Source organism: Xenopus laevis, chromosome 5L (assembly GCF_017654675.1).
Source record: "Xenopus laevis strain J_2021 chromosome 5L, Xenopus_laevis_v10.1, whole genome shotgun sequence".
Lineage (NCBI taxonomy): Eukaryota > Metazoa > Chordata > Amphibia > Anura > Pipidae > Xenopus > Xenopus laevis.
The window spans coordinates 60,357,675-60,377,649 of record NC_054379.1 but is presented as its reverse complement, the minus strand read 5'-3'; the positions used below and the strand labels follow the sequence as shown (position 1 = coordinate 60,377,649).

General features: G+C 42.1%; 1 protein-coding gene across 6 annotated transcripts in view; it reads right to left on the bottom strand.

Moving 5' to 3' along the window:
- Positions 1–19,975, bottom strand: part of nid1.L (nidogen 1 L homeolog) — a 250,909-nt gene that overhangs the window by 11,582 nt on the left and 219,352 nt on the right. For all 6 annotated transcript variants that reach the window (XM_041562803.1, XM_041562804.1, XM_018263141.2 and 3 more), the window contains 3 exons: positions 17,193–17,364; positions 11,992–12,149; positions 771–894 (listed from right to left, as the gene is read on the bottom strand). In XM_041562803.1, coding sequence (XP_041418737.1) covers positions 771–894; positions 11,992–12,149; positions 17,193–17,364 — 454 coding nt within the window. The remainder of the gene's footprint in view (positions 1–770; positions 895–11,991; positions 12,150–17,192; positions 17,365–19,975) is intronic.

The following is a 19,975-nucleotide window of genomic DNA, read 5'->3' as shown; positions in this document are numbered from 1 at the left end:
CAAGATATTTTGTCCTGTCTGTTAAATATGAAGTGTCCAACTAGGCCTTCTATGGCCCACCTGAAAACCTGACATCTGCTCTCAGAACATTAGACAGAGACAATTTCAGATGTCATACAGGCTTATGGTGAAAATACAAAATGGGAATTTACTCCAAGCAGGGCCCACATGGAACCCTGTAAAATATGGTTAACATGAGTATATATTTATGTGTATGTGTAAGATCAGCTTCCCCTGGTAGAGCTGCCAGGCAATACATTGAGGGGGCCTCTTTTATGGGTATTGTTACCCACATTCATCACAGTTCTGGTCTGAGAAACTGTATTCCTGCCTGCCTTTGTTCAGTAGGGGCCATATTTAGATTTTTGGCGGGAATGCAAGACCATTAAGGGGCAAGACCATTAAGGGGCATAAGAGTCTGCTCATGCAGAGAGAACTTGTGTTTGGTATCTGGCTGGACTCTGCACCTCTCATTGCTTAAGAGCACAGCATTGTTGCTCATAACTTGAGTGTCTAAATGGGGACAGGTAGGTGGGAGTTGAGATGTTACATCCTTGCCCGTCCGGCCCCTCATAAATACAGGGCTGCTGAATGCAGATCTCTGTGCATTTAATTTCAGCATTTCAAATAGAGTGGAACGAATTGTGCCAATTAATGGCATATTGTACCTATTTTTGTACTTTGCATTCTGCCTTCTACAATGTAAATGCCCCATATGTCTATCTTTGCAATAACTTTAGCAGTAAACTGCATTTTGAATATCACCTTACCTCTTCCAGTCTGTGTAGAATATGTTCTTTCCATAACTTGTTATACCAAATGGATACTGAATGCCTTCCACAATCTTTCGGCGTGCAGGTTGACTAGGATTCATGCATTCCATTCTTTTAGTTCCTGATACCAACATTTACATATTTTACACCTTATTATTGGCCCTTTTGCTTAACAAACATTTAATGAAGTGAGTAGAAGAGTGTTCCATTGTACATTACACTATAAAACAAATTAAACAGCAATATATTCTTAAGAACAACAATAGTACAGTATTACAAGAATGGGGCTATGAAGCAGGAGTAACTGCTCAAAAAGTGTTAATTTTCCACAACATGTTTCAAGTCTATACAAGTGTATGATATGAAGTGAATTCACATAGTTAGAGTGCTTTACAGCAGGTGACATACATAAGTAATGACCACCCAGAGGTATAACTGTATCCCAGCATAGTAGCATATTAAACATAGTGCCATCAAGTGTATATCAAGTACATACATGCGCAGATAAGCTGCTGACTAGGTCTGAAGGGACCAAATTCGCATCTTAATCATGCTTGTGTTTGGCCAGTTTAAAGTGGTGGTTCACCTTTAAAGGAGAACCAAACCCTTTTTAGTAAAATCCCCTAACCCTCTACCCTACTACATAGACCCCCCTGCCCCCCAGCCTAGGTGTTACCCTGGGTAAATGCCCCTAACGGTTTACTTAGCTCTAGTTGCAGATTCAAGGCATCAGAGTTCAGGGGCACCATCTTCTTCTCTTTGGTAATCTTCGGGAAGAAAGCATATCAGCCCATGCGCAGTTGGCACAATCCTCCTGTCCCAAACAACTGCGCATGTGCCGAAAGACATGGAATTTGCCAAATCGCCAGAAGAAGACCAGAAGATTTCAGAAGAGAAGAAGATGGCGCCCGTGAACTCCAATGCCCTGAATCTACTATGAGGGGTAAGTAAACAGTTAGTGGCATTTACCCAGGGTAACACCTAGGCTGGGGGGGAGCAGGGAGGGGGTCTATGTAGGGTAGATGGGTAGAGGATTTTGATTAAAAGGGTTTGGTTCTTCTTTAAAGGAGAACTAAACCCTCCTTAATCAAAAATCCCCATCCCCTTCCCTCCATTGGCCAACCTCCCTGCTTTCTCCATCCATAGTACCTTAGTTGAAAAAGCGTCCCTGGCATTAACCTTGGCATATTCATCGAGTAGCGGCAGCGCATCTCTTCAGCACAATCTTCAGTATCTTTGGATCCTCTTCTTTTGTGGTGCATGCACAGTAGGCACGAATACCAGAGGGGTCCCAACTGCATGAAAAAGCTGCATGTCATCACTCACTTCATCGAGGAACCTGAAGATACAGAGGATGGTGCCAAAGAGCTCCACTGCACTACTCTGCATGAATATGCCAAGGTTAATGCCAGGGACACTTTTTCAACTAAGGTACTATTGAGGGAGAAAGCAGAGAAGGGGCCAATGGAGGCATGGGGATGGGGATATTTGATTAACAGGGGTTTAGTTCTCCTTGAAGCTAACTTTTAGTATAATGGTTAATTCTAAGCAACTTTTCAACTGGTCTTCATTTTTCTTTTTTGAATTAGTTTTTGAATTAGTTGCCTTTTTCTTCTGACACTTTCCAGCTTTCAAATGGGAGTCACTAACCCCATCTTAAAACAAATGCTAAAAACATAATAAAATGGCTATTAAGTTATTGTTATTGCTACTTTTTATTACTCATCATTCTATTCAGGCCCTCTCATATTCATATTACAGCTTCTCATAAAAATCAATGCAGGGTTGCTAGTTGCTAATTTTGAACCTAGCAACCATATTGCTGAAGTTGTAGACTGGAGAGATGCTGAATAAAAAAATTAAATTACTAAAAAAACACAAAAAATAAAAAATGAAGACCATTTGCAAATTGTCTCAAAACATCACTATCTACATCATACTAAAAGTTAATTTAAAAGGTGAACAACCCCTTTAAGTTTATAAAAGGCTTAATATAGGTAAGAGGTAGCAATCAGGACGCTAACAGTTGTCCCACATGAGATATACATCTTTGGCACATTTTGTGGAAAAAGAATACCAGAATATTCCTATAATTATATTTCCCTAGGAGTCCCTAGGCAGCACAGGGACGTCTGGGTTAATGCACACTGCCCTTCAGGAGGCAGGATGGCTTGAATAAGTGAAACTGAATGGTCCGCCCCACTGACCCTCCTCTTCCCTGCATTGACCCCTCCCCTATCAGTTTTTTTTTTTGCCATCCTTTGCTTCCAGGAGGTAGGATTAGAGAGCTCCACTCTCTATACATCAAATTATTTTCCTTAACTCAGCTTTTATCCATGATGATTTTTTCCCTCAACAAGAATATCAAAGAAGGATTGATAAAAGACATGCGTGGGTGCTGTCTTTAATGTACAACAGGATGGCATGCCTTAGCGCTGCTTTGTTGTTACAAGACTGGTCTCACAAAGGCAAGGTAATTCTCAGCGCTGTCTCTACCCACCTAAACAGTAAGGCATGCTTCAGCGCTGTCCAGTATTCATAGGTGCACATTTGTCCTACAAAAACGGTACTTCCGGCGAGGCCATTATTATTTATTAACATGTATTTATATAGCGCCAACATATTGCGTAGCACTGTAAAGTAAATGTGATTATACAACTAAATCACATGAATTATATACATAGAACATATGGAGTTACATACATCACAATCAATACAGGTACAAAAATGTGAAGAAGGCCCTATGCATAGGCATACACTCTAAAGGGAAGGGAGTAATACAGAAGGTGTGGGAGTGGGCAAGATCGAATTAAGTGGGTGAGATATGTGCCATCTTATGCCTATATTTTCAAATTTCGCGCAACTCCTGAAAGAGTGCAAAACAGCTGGTGCACAATTCTGAAGAGTCACAGGAAGTAACCATTTGCGGTTTACCAGCACAACACTGACTCCAAATGGCAACTACTTATACTTATACCAGAGATACTGCGCACCAGAGCAAAGCACTCGGTAACTACGGCAGGTTACACCAAAGGATTACCGGGTAAGTGGCGGATCAATGGCGAGCCTGGTCTCATACACATATCATGTGGGAGATGTTGCCACTTATGTTGTACTATTCTCTCTCTTCTCTTAGGAGACCGCAAAGGATACTTATATTAGCAGTGGCACCTGCTTCTGTCAGTCTCCGGTTAGCAGGGATATATAGATCAACAGGCATTACGCCTGTATTACTAGTTTGGTAACAGATATAGTATAACAACCAAGATTGCATATACAGATTATTATTATTATATATAAAATAAAAAAATAAAAATTTTACACTACCACACTCTTCTCTTTCCCTATCTCTACCTCTCAGCCTAACATGACAGCTGAGCAGGCCAAATCCCCTGCTTCGGTAACAGAAAGCACTGAGGGCACTAAGAAAAAGGAACCTAATGGCTCTGTACCCAAAAAGCCTTACAAACGTCCCAAAGACATGGAGGGGCAGTCTTCTAAGAAGCACAAGCCCTCCAACAACAACACACCTGAACAATCAACTTTACTAAGGGACACTGCCCATATGTCGCAAACTGCAACAGTTGACAACCCCAGGCCCTTGACTGGTTACAGGCTTTTCAGTCAACCATTTGGGCATGAAACTTTCCTGTACATGACATAATTACCGAAACCATTCAAAAAGTGGAAAACTCCTGATAGAAGGTTGTCAAAAGACAAGAGACTATCTAAAAAGAACTTCTACCCAATTGAACAAGTTCACTGAGATAAATGGGACAATATCCCAAAAGTGGATACTTCAGTTGCTTGCTTATCTAAGAGAACCACTATTCCCCTAGAGCATGCGCCCCGCGACCCCCCTTTATATGGCCCTCCACATCAAAGTCTGCCTGCTGTGTCTGTTTAACAAATGTTAGATTTAAAAGGTATCACTGCAGAGATTAACTGGCCCCTGCATTGTTTAAACATCAAATTCAGACTAATCCCCTGTACTGTTCACACTTGTGACACCTCTATTGTTCACACCCCTAAAACCCTGTACTGTTCACACCTGAGACCCAGACTGAAACTGCCCACATTGTTCACCTGTTCACACCTTATTCAAAATGCTAATGGTCACCAGCACTGTGTCACTGTATGTAGTACATCTTAGAGTGGTCCTGATTCCTGTCTCCTGCTCTGTTCTGCCTTCCATATGCTCCCTGTGTTTGCCATACTCTGCCTGACCTATGATCCCTATGGAACATAAGCCTGGTATTTGTTCTGGTTTTTTTTATAGCATTTGAAAATTATTGTTAGGGGCCCCTAAGGTTTTAATCATATGCTGGGGTACTGTATTATACACAGGGGAGGAGGAGGCATATGGATTTAAGGGTATGTCTTAATATGACAACTTTTTTCACATATGAGTGGCATCCCTGCCAGTGCCGGGCCAAGGTAGTTTGACACTCTAGGCAAGAGCATCAATCAGTTCCCCCCCTCTCCTGCATTACCATTTCCCTCCTTACCATGATGGTTTTTAAATAAAGAAAGCAAGAACATGTACAACACTTTTTCATTTATATTACTGCCCCCTGTACCTGTACCAGCAAGCAGTCACCCATAATACAGCCCCCCCTGTACCTGTGCCAGTAGCCATCCATCATACTGCCCCCCATACCTGTGCCAATAGCCATCCATTATACTGCCCCCCCATACCTGTGCCAGCAGCCATCCATTATACTGCCCCCCATACCTGTACCAGTAGCCATCCATTATACTGCCCCATACCTGTGCCAGTAGCCATCCATCATACTGCCCCCCATACCTGTGCCAGTAGCCATCCATTATACTGCCCCCCATACCTGTGCCAGTAGCCATTCATTATACTGCCCCTCATACCTGTGCCAGCAGCCATCCATTATACTGCCCCCCCATACCTGTGCCAGCAGCCATCCATTATACTGCCCCCATACCTGTACCAGTAGCCATCCATTAAACTGCCCCCATACCTGTGCCAGCAGCCATCCATTATACTGCCCCCCCATACCTGTGCCAGTAGCCATTCATTATACTGCCCCCCATACCTGTACCAGTAGCCATCCATTATACTGCCCCCCCATACCTGTGCCAATAGCCATTCATTATACTGCCCCCATACCTGTACCAGTAGCCATCCATTATACTGCCCCCCCATACCTGTGCCAGCATCCATCCATTATACTGCCCCCCATACCTGTACCAGTAGCCATCCATTATACTGCCCCCCATACCTGTACCAGTAGCCATTCATTATACTGCCCCCCATACCTGTACCAGCAAGCCCAGCAGCAATCCATCATACAGCCCTCCAGCAGCCATCATATTTTTATCAATCTTTACCTGTGCCAACAGCAGCCAAAAATAAATCTGATCACATCATATTGCCCCCAAGTATTTATGTACCTGTGCCAGTGCCCAGCAGCAACAGCAAACATATGGCCCCCAGCCCAAATCTGTACCTGGCTGTGCCAGCAGGAAGCTTCACACTTTCACAGTAATAGAAAGAATGTCTTAAATTCAGTGCAATTGTGCAAGGCTGAGAGCAGCAAGCGTGAGCCACACCAAGCAGGCCACCAGCTCTCTGCCACCCATTATTACTATTACTTGCTGGCAAGAGGGAAAAGGTGAAGGAGGGAGATTCCACCCGACTGAGTGACCATGATTACTGAAACAAATTCTTAAATAAACGCTTGAAAAAATGAAAAACAAAAACCCCATTAAAAGTGTGCCCCTCAATGATGGCATCCTAGAAAGCCACCTACTCTGCCTACCCCTAGTTCCAGCCCTGATCCCTGCAGTGAGCACTAAACATCTGTTTTTTTGGTGTGCTATTAATGCGGGCATGGTCTTGCGGGTGTAAAGTGGGTGTGTTCTAAAAACAGGGAGTGGCTAACACTGGCTTCCATTATCAGCCCTCCACCATGTAGATTCGAAAAATTCCGGCCCTCTGTACCATATAAATTGGACAGCACTGCCCTAGAGGATGGAACATTATTTAAAGGCCAACTAAAGTCTAAAATAGAATAATGTCAGAAATGCTGTCTTTTGTATACTAAATATAAACATGAACTTACTGCACCAGCAGCCTAATAAGACAAATGATTTATGCTTTCAAAGTTGACACAGGGGGCTGTCATCTTGTAACTTTGTTAGACATTTCTGCAATATCAAGACTTGCACATGCTCAGTGTGGTCTGGGCTTCAGTTGGGCGGTTAAGCTTAGGGATCGTCATAAATTATCAAAAAAGTACAAGTCAAATATATCTGCCATAGAAGCCAATACAGCAAGACTGATTAATCAGAATATAAAGACTGCACTGAGTCTCTGGATACAAATCTCTACAGGGAATCCAACAATGCTGCTCGAGTTCTGGGAAGTAAGGTGGGGGGGCGGGGTCCCTGCCATTTGAAAGTATGATCGTTTACCTGCACAGCAGTTGGGGACCGTCTGATAATTCCTATCCACAGCAGTAAAAGAAGGGAGAATTTCACTGCTTACAGTCAGGTTTATTATAAAAACAGTAGACATTTATACAAGTATATTGGAGATAGATTTCTTTTTCATTAAAGAAAGTAAAAATGGGATTTTAATATTTTTGCTGTTACATCCCCTTTAAGGACCCAATGGACCGAAAAGCAGAAAACTTGATAAAGAACATTTTTGCATGTACTACATCAGCATTGAAACCTACGTTGGCATCAGCATGCGTCACCCGTACTTTAGTCCTCTGGCTAGAGGAGGCCCTAGAGGCGACGGACAATCAAGACTTTGATATGCATGCCCACTTATCCAAAGTCATAAACGCAATCCATTTTCTTTGCGACTCCTCCATGGACATACCACAGCTGTTAGCTAGATCATCAGCAATGTCCATAGCAGTGAGACCAGCGTTATGGATGAAAACCTGGAACGCCGATCCGGCTTCCAAAAAGAACTTAGTAGCACTACCCTTTAAAGGGACATAACTGTTCGGACCAGAATTAGACACACTCATTAGCAAAATTACAGGGGGCAAAGAGTAATTTTCTACCACAGAAAGGGACGTCCTCCTACCGCCAAAGCAAACTTTTCCAACAGAAAATCGGTGTTCAAATTATGATCGCAGAATGTCTCAACACTCCCAAAGACAAAACACGTATCCAAGCACTTCCAAGGGCTTTTGCTCATACCAGAAAAGCTGCTTTAAGGGAGCACCTGACAAAACACAAGACCAATGAAATCTACCCTTCTCCAAACAGGGAGGTGGCGGTAAGAGGACATCTCTTTCTGTTCAAGGAGGAATGGGGTCACATCACTTCAGACAAGTGGGTTTTACAAGTCATCGCCATAGGATACAAAATACATTTCAAAACTCTACCTATGCCCCAGTTCATGCGCTCAAGACTGCCCACATCCCCACAAGGGCGGGTAGCTCTACAACAGGTCCTAGCAGATATGCTCTCCTCCGAAGCTATTATCCCAGTGCCTCCACAACAGAGACAATAAGGTTTCTATTCAAACCTGTTCCTAGTCCCCAAAAAGAAAGGAAAAGTCAGGCCGGTACTTCACATCCCAACTTTCAAGATGGAGTCTCTCAGATCCGTCATAAACATTGTAGAAAAAGGTGATTTCTTCACGTCTATAGACCTATACGATGCATATCTACATATACCCATATACAAAGAGCATCAACAACATCTGCGCTTTACAGTCCTCAGTGGCCATTACCAATTTCAATCACTCCTATACAAAGATCATGGCAGCACTAGTAGGCTACATGAGACAACAGATATGTATCCTACCCTATCTCGACGATCTTCTACTAAAATCACCATCTCTAGAATCAGCAATAAGCAGGACTCACAGGTGCATGCAAATTCTGACAGCACATGGCTGGTTAATAAATCCCGCAAAAACCGCATTATTAGCCTCCCAACAAACAACGCAATTCAACTCCAGCACACACACAGTGTCACTTCCGGAGGTAAAAGCAGACAAGCTGAAATCAGCAATGCAATTATAGAAAGCCACTTAACCACCAGGACTTGCAGCATTTATTAAGCCTTATGATGGCTTCCATAGAGGTAGTCCAGTACACACAGTTCCACATGCGCTATCTCCAGCTGGAGTTCCTCCGCAAATGGGCAAACCTTCACCACAATCTGGAAGCTCAGATCACCCTTTCATTGCAAACCAGACAATCCTTACATTGGTTACCAACAACCTCAGAAGAGGCAGAATTTGCTAAATTGCACACTGGTTGCTTGTTACCACAGATGTCAGTCTCACAGGCTGGGGCGGTGTCTACGGGCATCACAAGGTCCAAGGCAAATGAACAAAGCAAGAGTCAAAACTGCACATCAATTTATTCGAAATCAGGGCGATTCACCATGCCCTCACACATTGGACCCACCTACTACATCATCAGCCAATAGAAGTTGAGTCAGACAATGCCACAGTGGTGGCATACATAAACCACCAAGGGTACGCGCAGCAAAGCAGTGTGGCAAGAGGTTCAACTGGTACTGCAATGGGCAGAACACAACTCATTCACACTGACAACAATTTACCTTCTCAGTCGTCACTTCCTGGAATGGTCCCTCAATACAGACGTGTTTCATGAAATCACCAGCCAGTGGGGGGGTACCTCAAATAGACTTAATGGCATCCCGGTTCAACCACCAGGTGCCCAGATATTGCTCCATTACCGGGACCATCAGGCGTTTGCGGTTGATGCAATGGTGACTCCATGGACATTCGACAAGGTATACTTGTTTCCACCGATTCCCATGATACATCCAGTGTTACGCAGCAATTGTGATCACCCCATACTGGACTCTGACAAAGTTCAGAGATTTGCGGCAAGAAACACGTAAGTCCAGTATACCCACCGCCACTTATTTTGTACTAGCATGTGCGCACAATAAAGCCAAATTTGGAAGAAACTGTTCTTGCCCTCTTATGAATGTCGAGCACAGCGCCTGTGTAGCGGGATTCTTCGTTGCTTAATGATCACCCCATACTGGCCCGGGAGGGCCTGGTTTTCAGACCTACTGAAGATGTCAGTGACAAAACTATGGCATCTACCTCGCAGGGAGGACCTTCTCATCCAGGATCACTACAGACAATCCAACCTCAACCAGTTCTCCCTCACGGCATGGCTCTTGAGAGCGCCATCTGGAGACATCAGGGATTTTCGGACAGTGTGACTAACACACTTTTAAGAGCACGTAAGCCAACTACCACCAAGTCCTACCACCACATTTGGCGCACCTTTATCACATGGTGCCACCGAAATGCAATCAACCACACTTTGTGCAAAATTCCAACTGTACTGGAGTTCCTTCAAGCAAGACTGGATAAAGGACTCAAAGTGCAAATATCAATGCTAAAACTCTAGTTCCGCTGGCACTACGGCAAGAGGTAAAAACTTTAGTGTAGGCTGCGAACCACATCAACCCACCTTTTCACCAACCCACCCCACCTTGGGACCTGAATCTAGAACTTCGAGTACTTCAGACAGAACCATTTGAACCACTAGCTTCCATCAGCTTGCAGTTATCAACATGGAAGGTTATCTTCCTAGTGGCCATCTCTTCGGCTCGACGAGTGTCAGAATTAGGGGCACTAAGTCACAAACCATCTTTTTACATATTCCACCAAGACAAAGTAGTCCTAAGAACAGTACCAACGTTTTTACCAAAAGTCAACTCATCATTTCACATCAACCAGGAACTGGTAAAGCCTTCTCTTTGTCCAAAACCAAGCACAGGAGCTGAACGGTCTCTCCATACCTTGGATGTAGTACGAGCTTTAAAGAACACAAGAATTTAGAAAATCCGAGGCTCTGTTTGTGCTATATGGTTCTAAATGCAAGGGATGTAAAGCGTCTAAACACGCAATTGCCAGATGGATCAAGTTACTGATCACAAAGGCGTACCAAGTCAAAGAACAGCCTTCAACACTTCAAAATTATAGCACATTCAACCATAACACTCAGCACATCATGGGCATCAAATGACGCCTCAGCAGAACAACTTTGCAAGACAGCCACCTGGGCTTCACTCCACATGTTCATAAAGTTCTATAAGTTCAATGTCTTTGCTTCAGCAGATGCGTCATTCGGCCTGCAAAGTTCTACAGTCAGTTATCACATAGTCAGTTACTGCCAGTTTATGCCATGTTAGAGCAGTCTATTTCTACTGTTTACCTGTTATGCTCCATCAATTTCATGTTGCCCACCTGCTTTGGGACTAACCCAGACGTCCCTGTGCTGCCTAGGGACTCCTAGAGAAAACGGATTTGTTTTTACTTACTGATAAATCCATTTCTAAAAGTCCCATCATGGCAGCACAGGGAGCCCCACCCCCTTTAGGATAATATTAGCTCCTGAAACATTGCTCTGCTAACCGGAACTGATAGGGGAGGGGTCAATGCAGGGAAGAGGGGGGCCAGTGGGACAGACCATTCAGTTTCAAATATTCAAGCCATCCTGCCTCCTGAAGGGAAGTGTGCATTAACCCTGACGTCCCTGTGCTGCCATGACGGAACTCCTAGAAATGGATTTATTGGTAAGTTAAAACAAATCAGTTTTTCCTCCCAATTAAATACATTGGCCTCAAATATCATTTGTATTTTACCAGTAGGTCTTTCCAGCTGAAACAAGGTCACCCATTCCAATTAGAAGAAAGGAGGTTATGTCTAAATATTCAGAAGGGTTTTTTTTTACAATGAGAGCTGTGAAGATGTGGAATTCTCTCCCTGAATCAGTTGTACTGGACGATACATAAGATCGCTTTAAGAAGGGGTTGGATGGCTTTTTTATCAAGTGAGGGAATACAGGGTTATGAAAGAAGAGTAGTACAGTTGCCATCTTGGAAACAGGAAGGAATTTTTCCCCCCTCTGAAGCAAATTGGAAAGGCTTCAAATTAATTTTTTTGCCTTTTTCTGGATCAACTAGCAGACAAGTATGTGCATATTTAAGAATATGGTATTTTTCCTAATCAGTATGACAGAAATAAAGGGACCTGAAAAATACAGTTTTACAAATTGCAAGATTAATTTATTATGTAACTGGCCAGGCTGGTTGAATACTAGCCAGATGTCAATACACTGCTGCCACATGTTGCCTATTTCTGCCAAGTCTGACAATAAATTATACCTGGTTTCCTCATAATAGAAAAACTGCTAAAAAGATAGACCATAGAGAAATGTACCTGCATCGACCCAACAAAGCATTGATGAATATGCGTCAATGGTAAGTCCATTTGGTAGACCAAGATCATCTTTAACAAGAATTCTTCTGTTGGTTCCATCCATATAAGATGTTTCAATCTTTGGTGCAACTCTGTTCCAGTCTGTCCAGTAGAGATTTCTGTGGATAAAAGACCCAGTTTTTATAATCTTTATGAACTGTTTAGGCAGAGATAGAAGGGCCTTCATTTTATCAGACAATTTTTAACAGTAACTCAATCACTTTAAACAATCCATTACTTTGCACAGCTGCATTGCTATTATGTTCACGCAATTATAGTGTGTTACATGTACAAGTATTGGACCTTTTATCCAGAATGCTCAGGACTTGTGTTTTTCTGGATAATGGATCTTTCTGTAATTTGGACCTTCTTTTTTTTTATAAATTCTTTATTTTCCAATAGCACCGTCATACATCACTGCCATCACATGTGTGTACAGAAATGTTCAATCACATCAAATAACATGACCAGGCAGATCAAGACATGCAAAAAGAGAAACTACAGTGCAGTATCATGTGTCTATTGAGCTAGTTCAAAGATAGAGAAATGCACAACCAAACGAAAACAAAAACAAAAGGATTATGCCATAGGTAAAGCAATGTATAGTGCTATATCAGTTAGCATGGGTAAGGAAAAGTATAAGAGTCATTGTTGAGCAAGGAGGACAAATCAGCACAAATCTAGGTAATGTAATAAGGCACGAAGGAGGAGGCCCGCCGGGGTCTCAGCAATCCCCCCACCAATTATAGTCAGAGCAACCCAACGGCATTAATACTGAGATCGAGACCCTGTTAGTGGAGAAGAGCCGCACATTCCGGCGATTCCATGAAGAGAAGCCAATGGGTCCATTTCTGTCGAAAATTATCTTCCTGGAAACGTTGGTCTCTGGGGATCTTGAGTTTCTCAAATTGATAGATTTCCTGAACCTGCAAAATCCACTCTTTGACTGAGGGAGACTTGTCTGTCCTCCAATACCTGGGTATTAAGGCTTTGGCCGCATTAATCAAAGTGGAAACAATGGAGCGTCTATATTGAGCCGTAGACATCATGTTGTGATGAAGTAGAAAAAAGGCTGCAGAATCCACAATCTCGAGATCTGTAAATTTAGACAATAGCTGCTGAATTTTTGACCAGTAAGATCGTAGCCCTGGGCAGTCCCACAAAATATGGGACAAAGTCCCCCTCCCTCGTCCACACCTCCAACATGTGTCCGGGACATCCGGGAAGATTTTTGCTAACTTTACAGGGACCCGATACCAATGAGAGAGAACTTTATAGTTATGCTCCTGTAGTTTGGCACTAGTTGCAGTTTGGAATGATCTATCAACAATGGCGGACCACTCATCGTCAGTAAAAGTAACATTGAGTTCCTGTTCCCACTTCTCTTTGAAAAGACCCATCGGTGAGGCCTGAGTATCAGAGATGATTCTGCGTAACAACGAGATTTCGTGAGGGTATCTGTTGGATTGTGTAAACAATTGTTCAAAAGCGGTATCCGCACTACTGCTAGAATCCAATGTGCCTTCCGTCAGCAAGAAGTGTTTAACCTGGTAATACCTCAGATGGTCTAACGATGAAATCCTATCAGGTTGTAGAATCTCTTCCAATTTCTTAAACTCTCTTCCCCGCATAAGCTGGAAAGCCCACAATGTATACCCTTGGATCCATTGCGTGAAGTTAGTCTTTCGTAGACCTGGCGGAAATTTCGGGTTATACAATATCGGTACCATTCTAGTATTAGTATTTACCAGGCTCAGTTTCCTTCGCAGGCTGTCCCAAGTATGCAGAATATTGAGAATAATCGGATTCCGTGGTGTCGTAAGCGACCTATCAGATTTTGCTATCCACGGTAGTACTTGCAGTGGAACCCTCGACTCTTCTTGAAGTATCGATATCCACATTTTCGCCTCTTTCGCATGCCAGATGTCCAGCAGTCTTTGCAAAATCGCTGCTCTGTAGTACGACAGGAAATCCGGTAATCCCACCCCTCCTTTGGTCTTGGGTTGAGTTAAAAAGTTAAATTTAAGCCTAGGCCGTTTCTTTAGCCATATAAAGTGAGAGATCAATGCATTCAATTTTTGAAAAACATGTTGCGGTATCTGGAAAGGAATAGTTTGAAAAAAATATAAAAACCGAGGTAAGACATCCATCTTCACTATATTCATGCGGCCAAACCATGAAAAACCAGGTCTTTCCCACCGAGCCAGGTCTTCTCGTGTCCGTTTGAGTAAGGGAAAAATATTAGCGGCAACCCCATCTTCTACATTAGCAGTAATTTTCACTCCCAGATACGTAATGGACTTATCCTCCACCGCAAAAGCAAAAGAGAGCTTCACTTGGTCCAGCAGTGCAGCTGATAATGAAACATTAAACAGACTCGATTTCTGATAGTTGATCTTTAGGTTACTAACTGAGCCATAAGTCCGAAGTTCCTTCATCAAATTCGGCAAAGATATAAGTGGGTTTGTGACAAAAAACAACATATCGTCGGCGTATGCCGCCACTTTCTGCTGAGTATGAGCTATGGGAACCCCAGCGATATCAGGATTCATTCTGATTTTGTGTAAGAATGGTTCAAGAGTGATAATATACAACAGCGGAGATAATGGGCACCCCTGTCTTGTCCCATTGTTGAATTTGGACCTTCTTACCTTAAGTCTAGTATGAAACCATGTAAACATTAATTAAACCCAGTAGGCTGATTTTGCTTACAATAAGGATTAATTACATATTTGTTTGGATCAAGTATAAGGTATGGGATCCGTTATTTCGGAAACCCATTATCCAGAAAGTTCTGAATTACAAAAAGGCTGTCTCCCATAGACTCCATTTTATCAAAATACTCCAAATGATTAAAAATAATAATAAATAATATATAAATATATAAATAATAAAACTGTATCTTGGTCTTGATTCCCTCTAAGAAATAATTGATCCTTATTGGAAGCAAAACCAGCCTATTGGGTTTATTTAATGTTTAAACAATTTTCTAGTAGACTTAAGGTATGACGATCTAAATTACATAAAGATCCGTTATCCGGAAAACCCCAGGTCCCATGCATTCTGGATAGTAGGTCCCTTACCTGTACTGTTTTATTATTTACAAAGAAAAGGGAAATCATTTTTAAAAATGTGGATTATTTGGATGAAACGGAGTCTATGGGATTTTGTAATTCTGAGTTTTCTGGATAACAAGTTTTGGGATAATGGATCCCATACCTGTAGTGCAATTACTTTTATATGTGGCTATAGGATCAACCCAAAATTACAGATTGTCAAAGAAGATGGTTGTGTAAAGAATTTTATTTCTTATAAAGGGAACTAATTATATGATGCACTACTAAAAATATATCTGCAGCCACACTCCTCATGGATGTAGTTTCTAGCACATTTGGGGGCATATTTATCAAGGGTCTAATTTCAAATAGAAAAAACTTCTAAATTCAAATTCAAAAAGACCAACCAAAATTAAGCCAAAGTTTATTTGGGTCGATTAGGTCCGTTTTCAATCGAATAGGTCTGTATTCGGCTGAATTCGAATAGTTCAAAATGAAGGAATATCGAATTTTCAAAGTCCACCAATTGACTCCAAATGGGTTCTAGGAGGTCTCCCATAAGCTAAAATGGCAATGGTAAATGGTCGAAGTCGAATTTTTAAAGAGACAGTACATGATAAATTTCAATATTCGAATTTTCCAATTTTTTGCAAATTCAAATCGAATTTGAACTGTTCCCTAGTTGAAGTACACAAAATATAGCTTGAAATTCAAATTTTTTGCATTCGAAAATTCACCTAGACCTTTGATAAATCTGCCCCTTAGTTTTGGGGTATTAACTAAATTTAAAAATGTGTACTTATATCATGATAATGTTCAGTGAACATTTTGTTTACTTATTTTTACCCTACATCACTTTTTTAGTCTGTCCCTTGATTTTTAATTTGATGTATCTGTAATTATATGATCTTTTGCTTAATTGTGAGTAGGATTATAAACCCGGACAAAGGTTTTATTTTTTGTTTTGGCCTAACTGTAGTTGTCAACCATTGCTTTCTAGTCTGACAGATACATAGCCAGATGTTTTTCGATTCTTACACAGCAAATGTATTCCTCTCTTTGTTTAGAAATTCAGTGTTAACCTTTTTGGTAAATTTACAGTTTCCGGATTTCATTATGATGGACATCTTTTGCAATACAGCAAAGATAGAGAGAAAAATAAGGGCTAAAATAGGGGAACTTGTATTTATTATTACAAGAGACTACATTTGAGATCTGTGCAGAAATTATGTCCGTCACTATCTGTGTTATGACGTCATTGCACACCCCTCTTCAAACGGGTTTATTGTGTGTGAAAAACCAAGCAGTCCGGATCAATACCAGCAACCCTAGTTGTGCGTATGCTAGCAGACTGCAAACAATGCAATAAATATAGCTAGTCTCTTAGTGATAATTAATTAAGGTTAGAAAGCAATGGTAGGCACTACAGTTAGGCCGAAATAAGAGTGGAGTAAGCCTGTGGCATATGGCATGGCTCACTGCAAAGGTGGTTTTCAGGTAAAAAATGCACATTTGGCCAGTGACTGCTAGTTTTCCATTCATATCAATCAAAGGAAGTACATAAAGTATTAAGCTTTTCTCTACAAGTAGAGAAAGACAATACATGTGGAAAAACCAGTGGAAAGACAATACATATATGGAAACATACTAACAGAGCTTATTTCCACTAAATGGCTTGACACAATTGTTCATATATTTAGTCAGTAATGTTCAGATTTCCTGAAAGAGCAATGACATGTTAACTTCATTTGAGTTCTTATAACAGATTGAATGCAGAATAAACACAATGACTAAATCCATTAACTAGAAGCATTTGCATTTTTCCCACAGTCGGGATGTGTGTCATCCCAACTATGTGGCTTGTTTAACTGATCTTTGGCCTTGAATACTGGCTAACATCACCATCTACACAGATTCACCTCTACTGATGTGTCTAGCACTATATAGACATGAGAACAAAATTAGATTCAATGAATGATTTTACATACATATTCATACAGAATTTTCTAATCTAATTGTCAAAAATTACTATAGCCATATACATTACAAAAAGCACAATAATATAAATAAAAAATATATGATTATGAATATCACAGGAAAAAATACCCTTTAAGAGCATCAGCTACTATTCCTCTTGGGTTCTCTAGATCAGTATCAAATAATATTCGACGGTTACTTCCATCCAGCTTGGCTACTTCAATTGTATTCAATACAGAATCAGTCCAGAAAATGTTACGGCCCAGATGGTCAACTGCTATTCCTTCAGGGCTTCCTAACTCTAAAATAAAAATGAATATTTATTACCCTATGAAAGCCAAAAGAAGTTCATAATTTGCATTTTTTTGCATTAAAAGATATCAAGTGTCTAACATTTTTCTTTAAATTGAGCATTTCAAGTTGTAGAAAGGAGTTATCTAAAACATGATCTTCATTTTGTCTTATATTACTTAGAAATTAGGATAAAATTATTCTGAAACTGAGTATTATTCATTACTATGGCACTGTATTGCCCTTTTTGTCCAGTACAGTTCAGTAACTGTTTTTGCCTTGGTTTGAGTATAAGGGGTCTGGAGAACAATTAATGTTCTACTAGAATAAGGCTAAAAGAGTATTTGCTGGTCAAGATTACAATTATATTAAATAAAAAATGTATTTAGTTTATTTATCAATACTCACCGAATCTGTCAGGAAACAATGTCGTTCCTGTCTCCAGCGGCGCTGCTCCCAAGATTGCGGCACCCATGGGTATTGACGCCGACGTCTCGTCGATGGCGTGATGACACCAAGGTCAATGCCCGAGTATAGGATTTGTTTCGTGCATTCCTGGGTGCTTTATATTTCGTGTGTTATTGATTCCTGGACTTCTGACCCTGCCTGAACCTTGAGCTTGCTACTATCTGCCTGTCTGCATATTTACTACGATTACTCCTGATCCCTATTTGGACTTTAACCCCTGGGATTCCTCCTCGTCTGGACCTCTCCCCCTGGGAGCCGATAGGCCCCCTTGTCAGTATACCCGGGCCATGGACCCCACTGAGGAAGCTACGCCTGATTTCGGAAGAGCTCTCCGGGGATTGGCGTCCCCCATGGAAGCTTATGAAGCTCAGCAGGTCCGCATTGAGCAAGTACTGGACACTCTCCTTTCCCGTATGCTGTCCGCCTCTTCAGTCGGGTGAAATTAACCCGCTGCAGTTACTCCTCCTTCTCATCTCCTCATCAGCTAGTGAACCCCCCCTTCCTCCACCACCCCGCTATAATGGGGATCCTAAAGCCTGCAGAATTTCGTCACTCAGTGTCTGATCTAGTTTGAGTTTCAACCCTCGCAGTACTCCAGCGAACGCGCCAAGGTGGGGTATGTGATGTCTCGTTTGGAGGGGTAACCACTTGAGTGGGCAACACCCCTTTGGCAGAAGGATTCTCCTCTGACCTTCGATGCCAAGGCCTTCGTCCAAGCCTTCGGTACGGTGTTTGACGACCCTGGTCGTGTCGCTAATGCCTCTTCCCGACTGGTACAGATCCAGCAAGGGAACTGCAGTATCAGTGAGTACTCCATTGCTTTCAGATCTTTGATGGCTGAAACTAACTGGAACAATGAGGCTTATGCAGCATTGTTCTATCAAGGCTTGTCAACTCAACTCAAAGACGACTTAGTCTCCAGGGATCGTCTTGAACTTTTGAAAGACCTGATTGCTCTGGCTATCAAGGTAGATACCTGTCTCAGGGAGCACCAGTCCGATAAAGAGCGAAGCAAAAGATTCCTGCCTAGTCAGGCACCACTCTTTCAGACTCCCCTCCTTCCCAATCCTGTCACTCCACCTCCTGTAACTCCCTCGGATGGACCAATGCAGATCGGTCGGATGTGTCTCTCTGAACAAGAAAAGCTCCGGAGACGTTTGGCTGGACTATGCCTATATTGTGGCAGAAAAGCCCATTTTGCAATTGTTGTCCCCAGAAGTTGGGAGAATCACCGAGAACTGGTAGAACTGGGGAATTTTAACTGGGTGGCATTGTGCCTGCGCCCCAAAAGAACGCTCATCGATTTCTGTTGCCTTTACAGATTAGGCTACCTGACAGGACTATCGACGTGTCTGCTTTTCTTGATTCCGGGGCAGCAGGAAATTTCATGGATGTCGCTTTTGCCAAGTTCCTTCGAATTCCCCTATTCCCTCTATCTAATCCACTGAGGGTGATGATCGTCCGCTAACTTCCGAGCTAATCTCTGAGACCACAGGAGAACTTCCACTGATGGTCGTATCCCTACATAAGGAGAAACTGTCTTTTCTTTTAATAGACTGTCCCTTGGCTCCTGTGGTATTGGGTTTACCCTGGCTCCGTCTGCACAATCCTTCTATTGACTGGTCCGCCAACCAGATATCTCATTGGAGCCCTTACTGTCAGAAGAACTGTTTACCGGGTGTCCCTTGCTGCAGCAGATCGCCAGTCTCTGTCCACAGTGTACAAGGACTTTGTCTTCTGCAAGAAGTCTGCAGAGACTCTTCCTTCTCATCATTCCTATGACTGTCCCATTGAACTACTTCCCGGGACCATGCTCCCCAGAGGTTGGACCTACCCCTTATCTACTGCTGAGACTTCTACAATGAAGGAATACATTCAAGATAACCTCCAGCGAGGATTCATTAGACATTCATCTTCCCCTGCAGGGGCTGAATTCTTCTTTGTGGCGGATTGCTTCCCTGTATAGATTACTCACAGTAAAGAATAGATACCCTCTGCCACTGATCTCTGAGTTCTTCAATCAACTCCGAAGAACTAAGATCTTCACTAAGTTGGATCTCCGAGGAGCTTACAAGCTGGAGAAGTGTGTCTTTGAAGTTTATAAGATTCCCTTCCTGGCAGTGGCGTAACTAGATATTACTGGGCCCCACAGC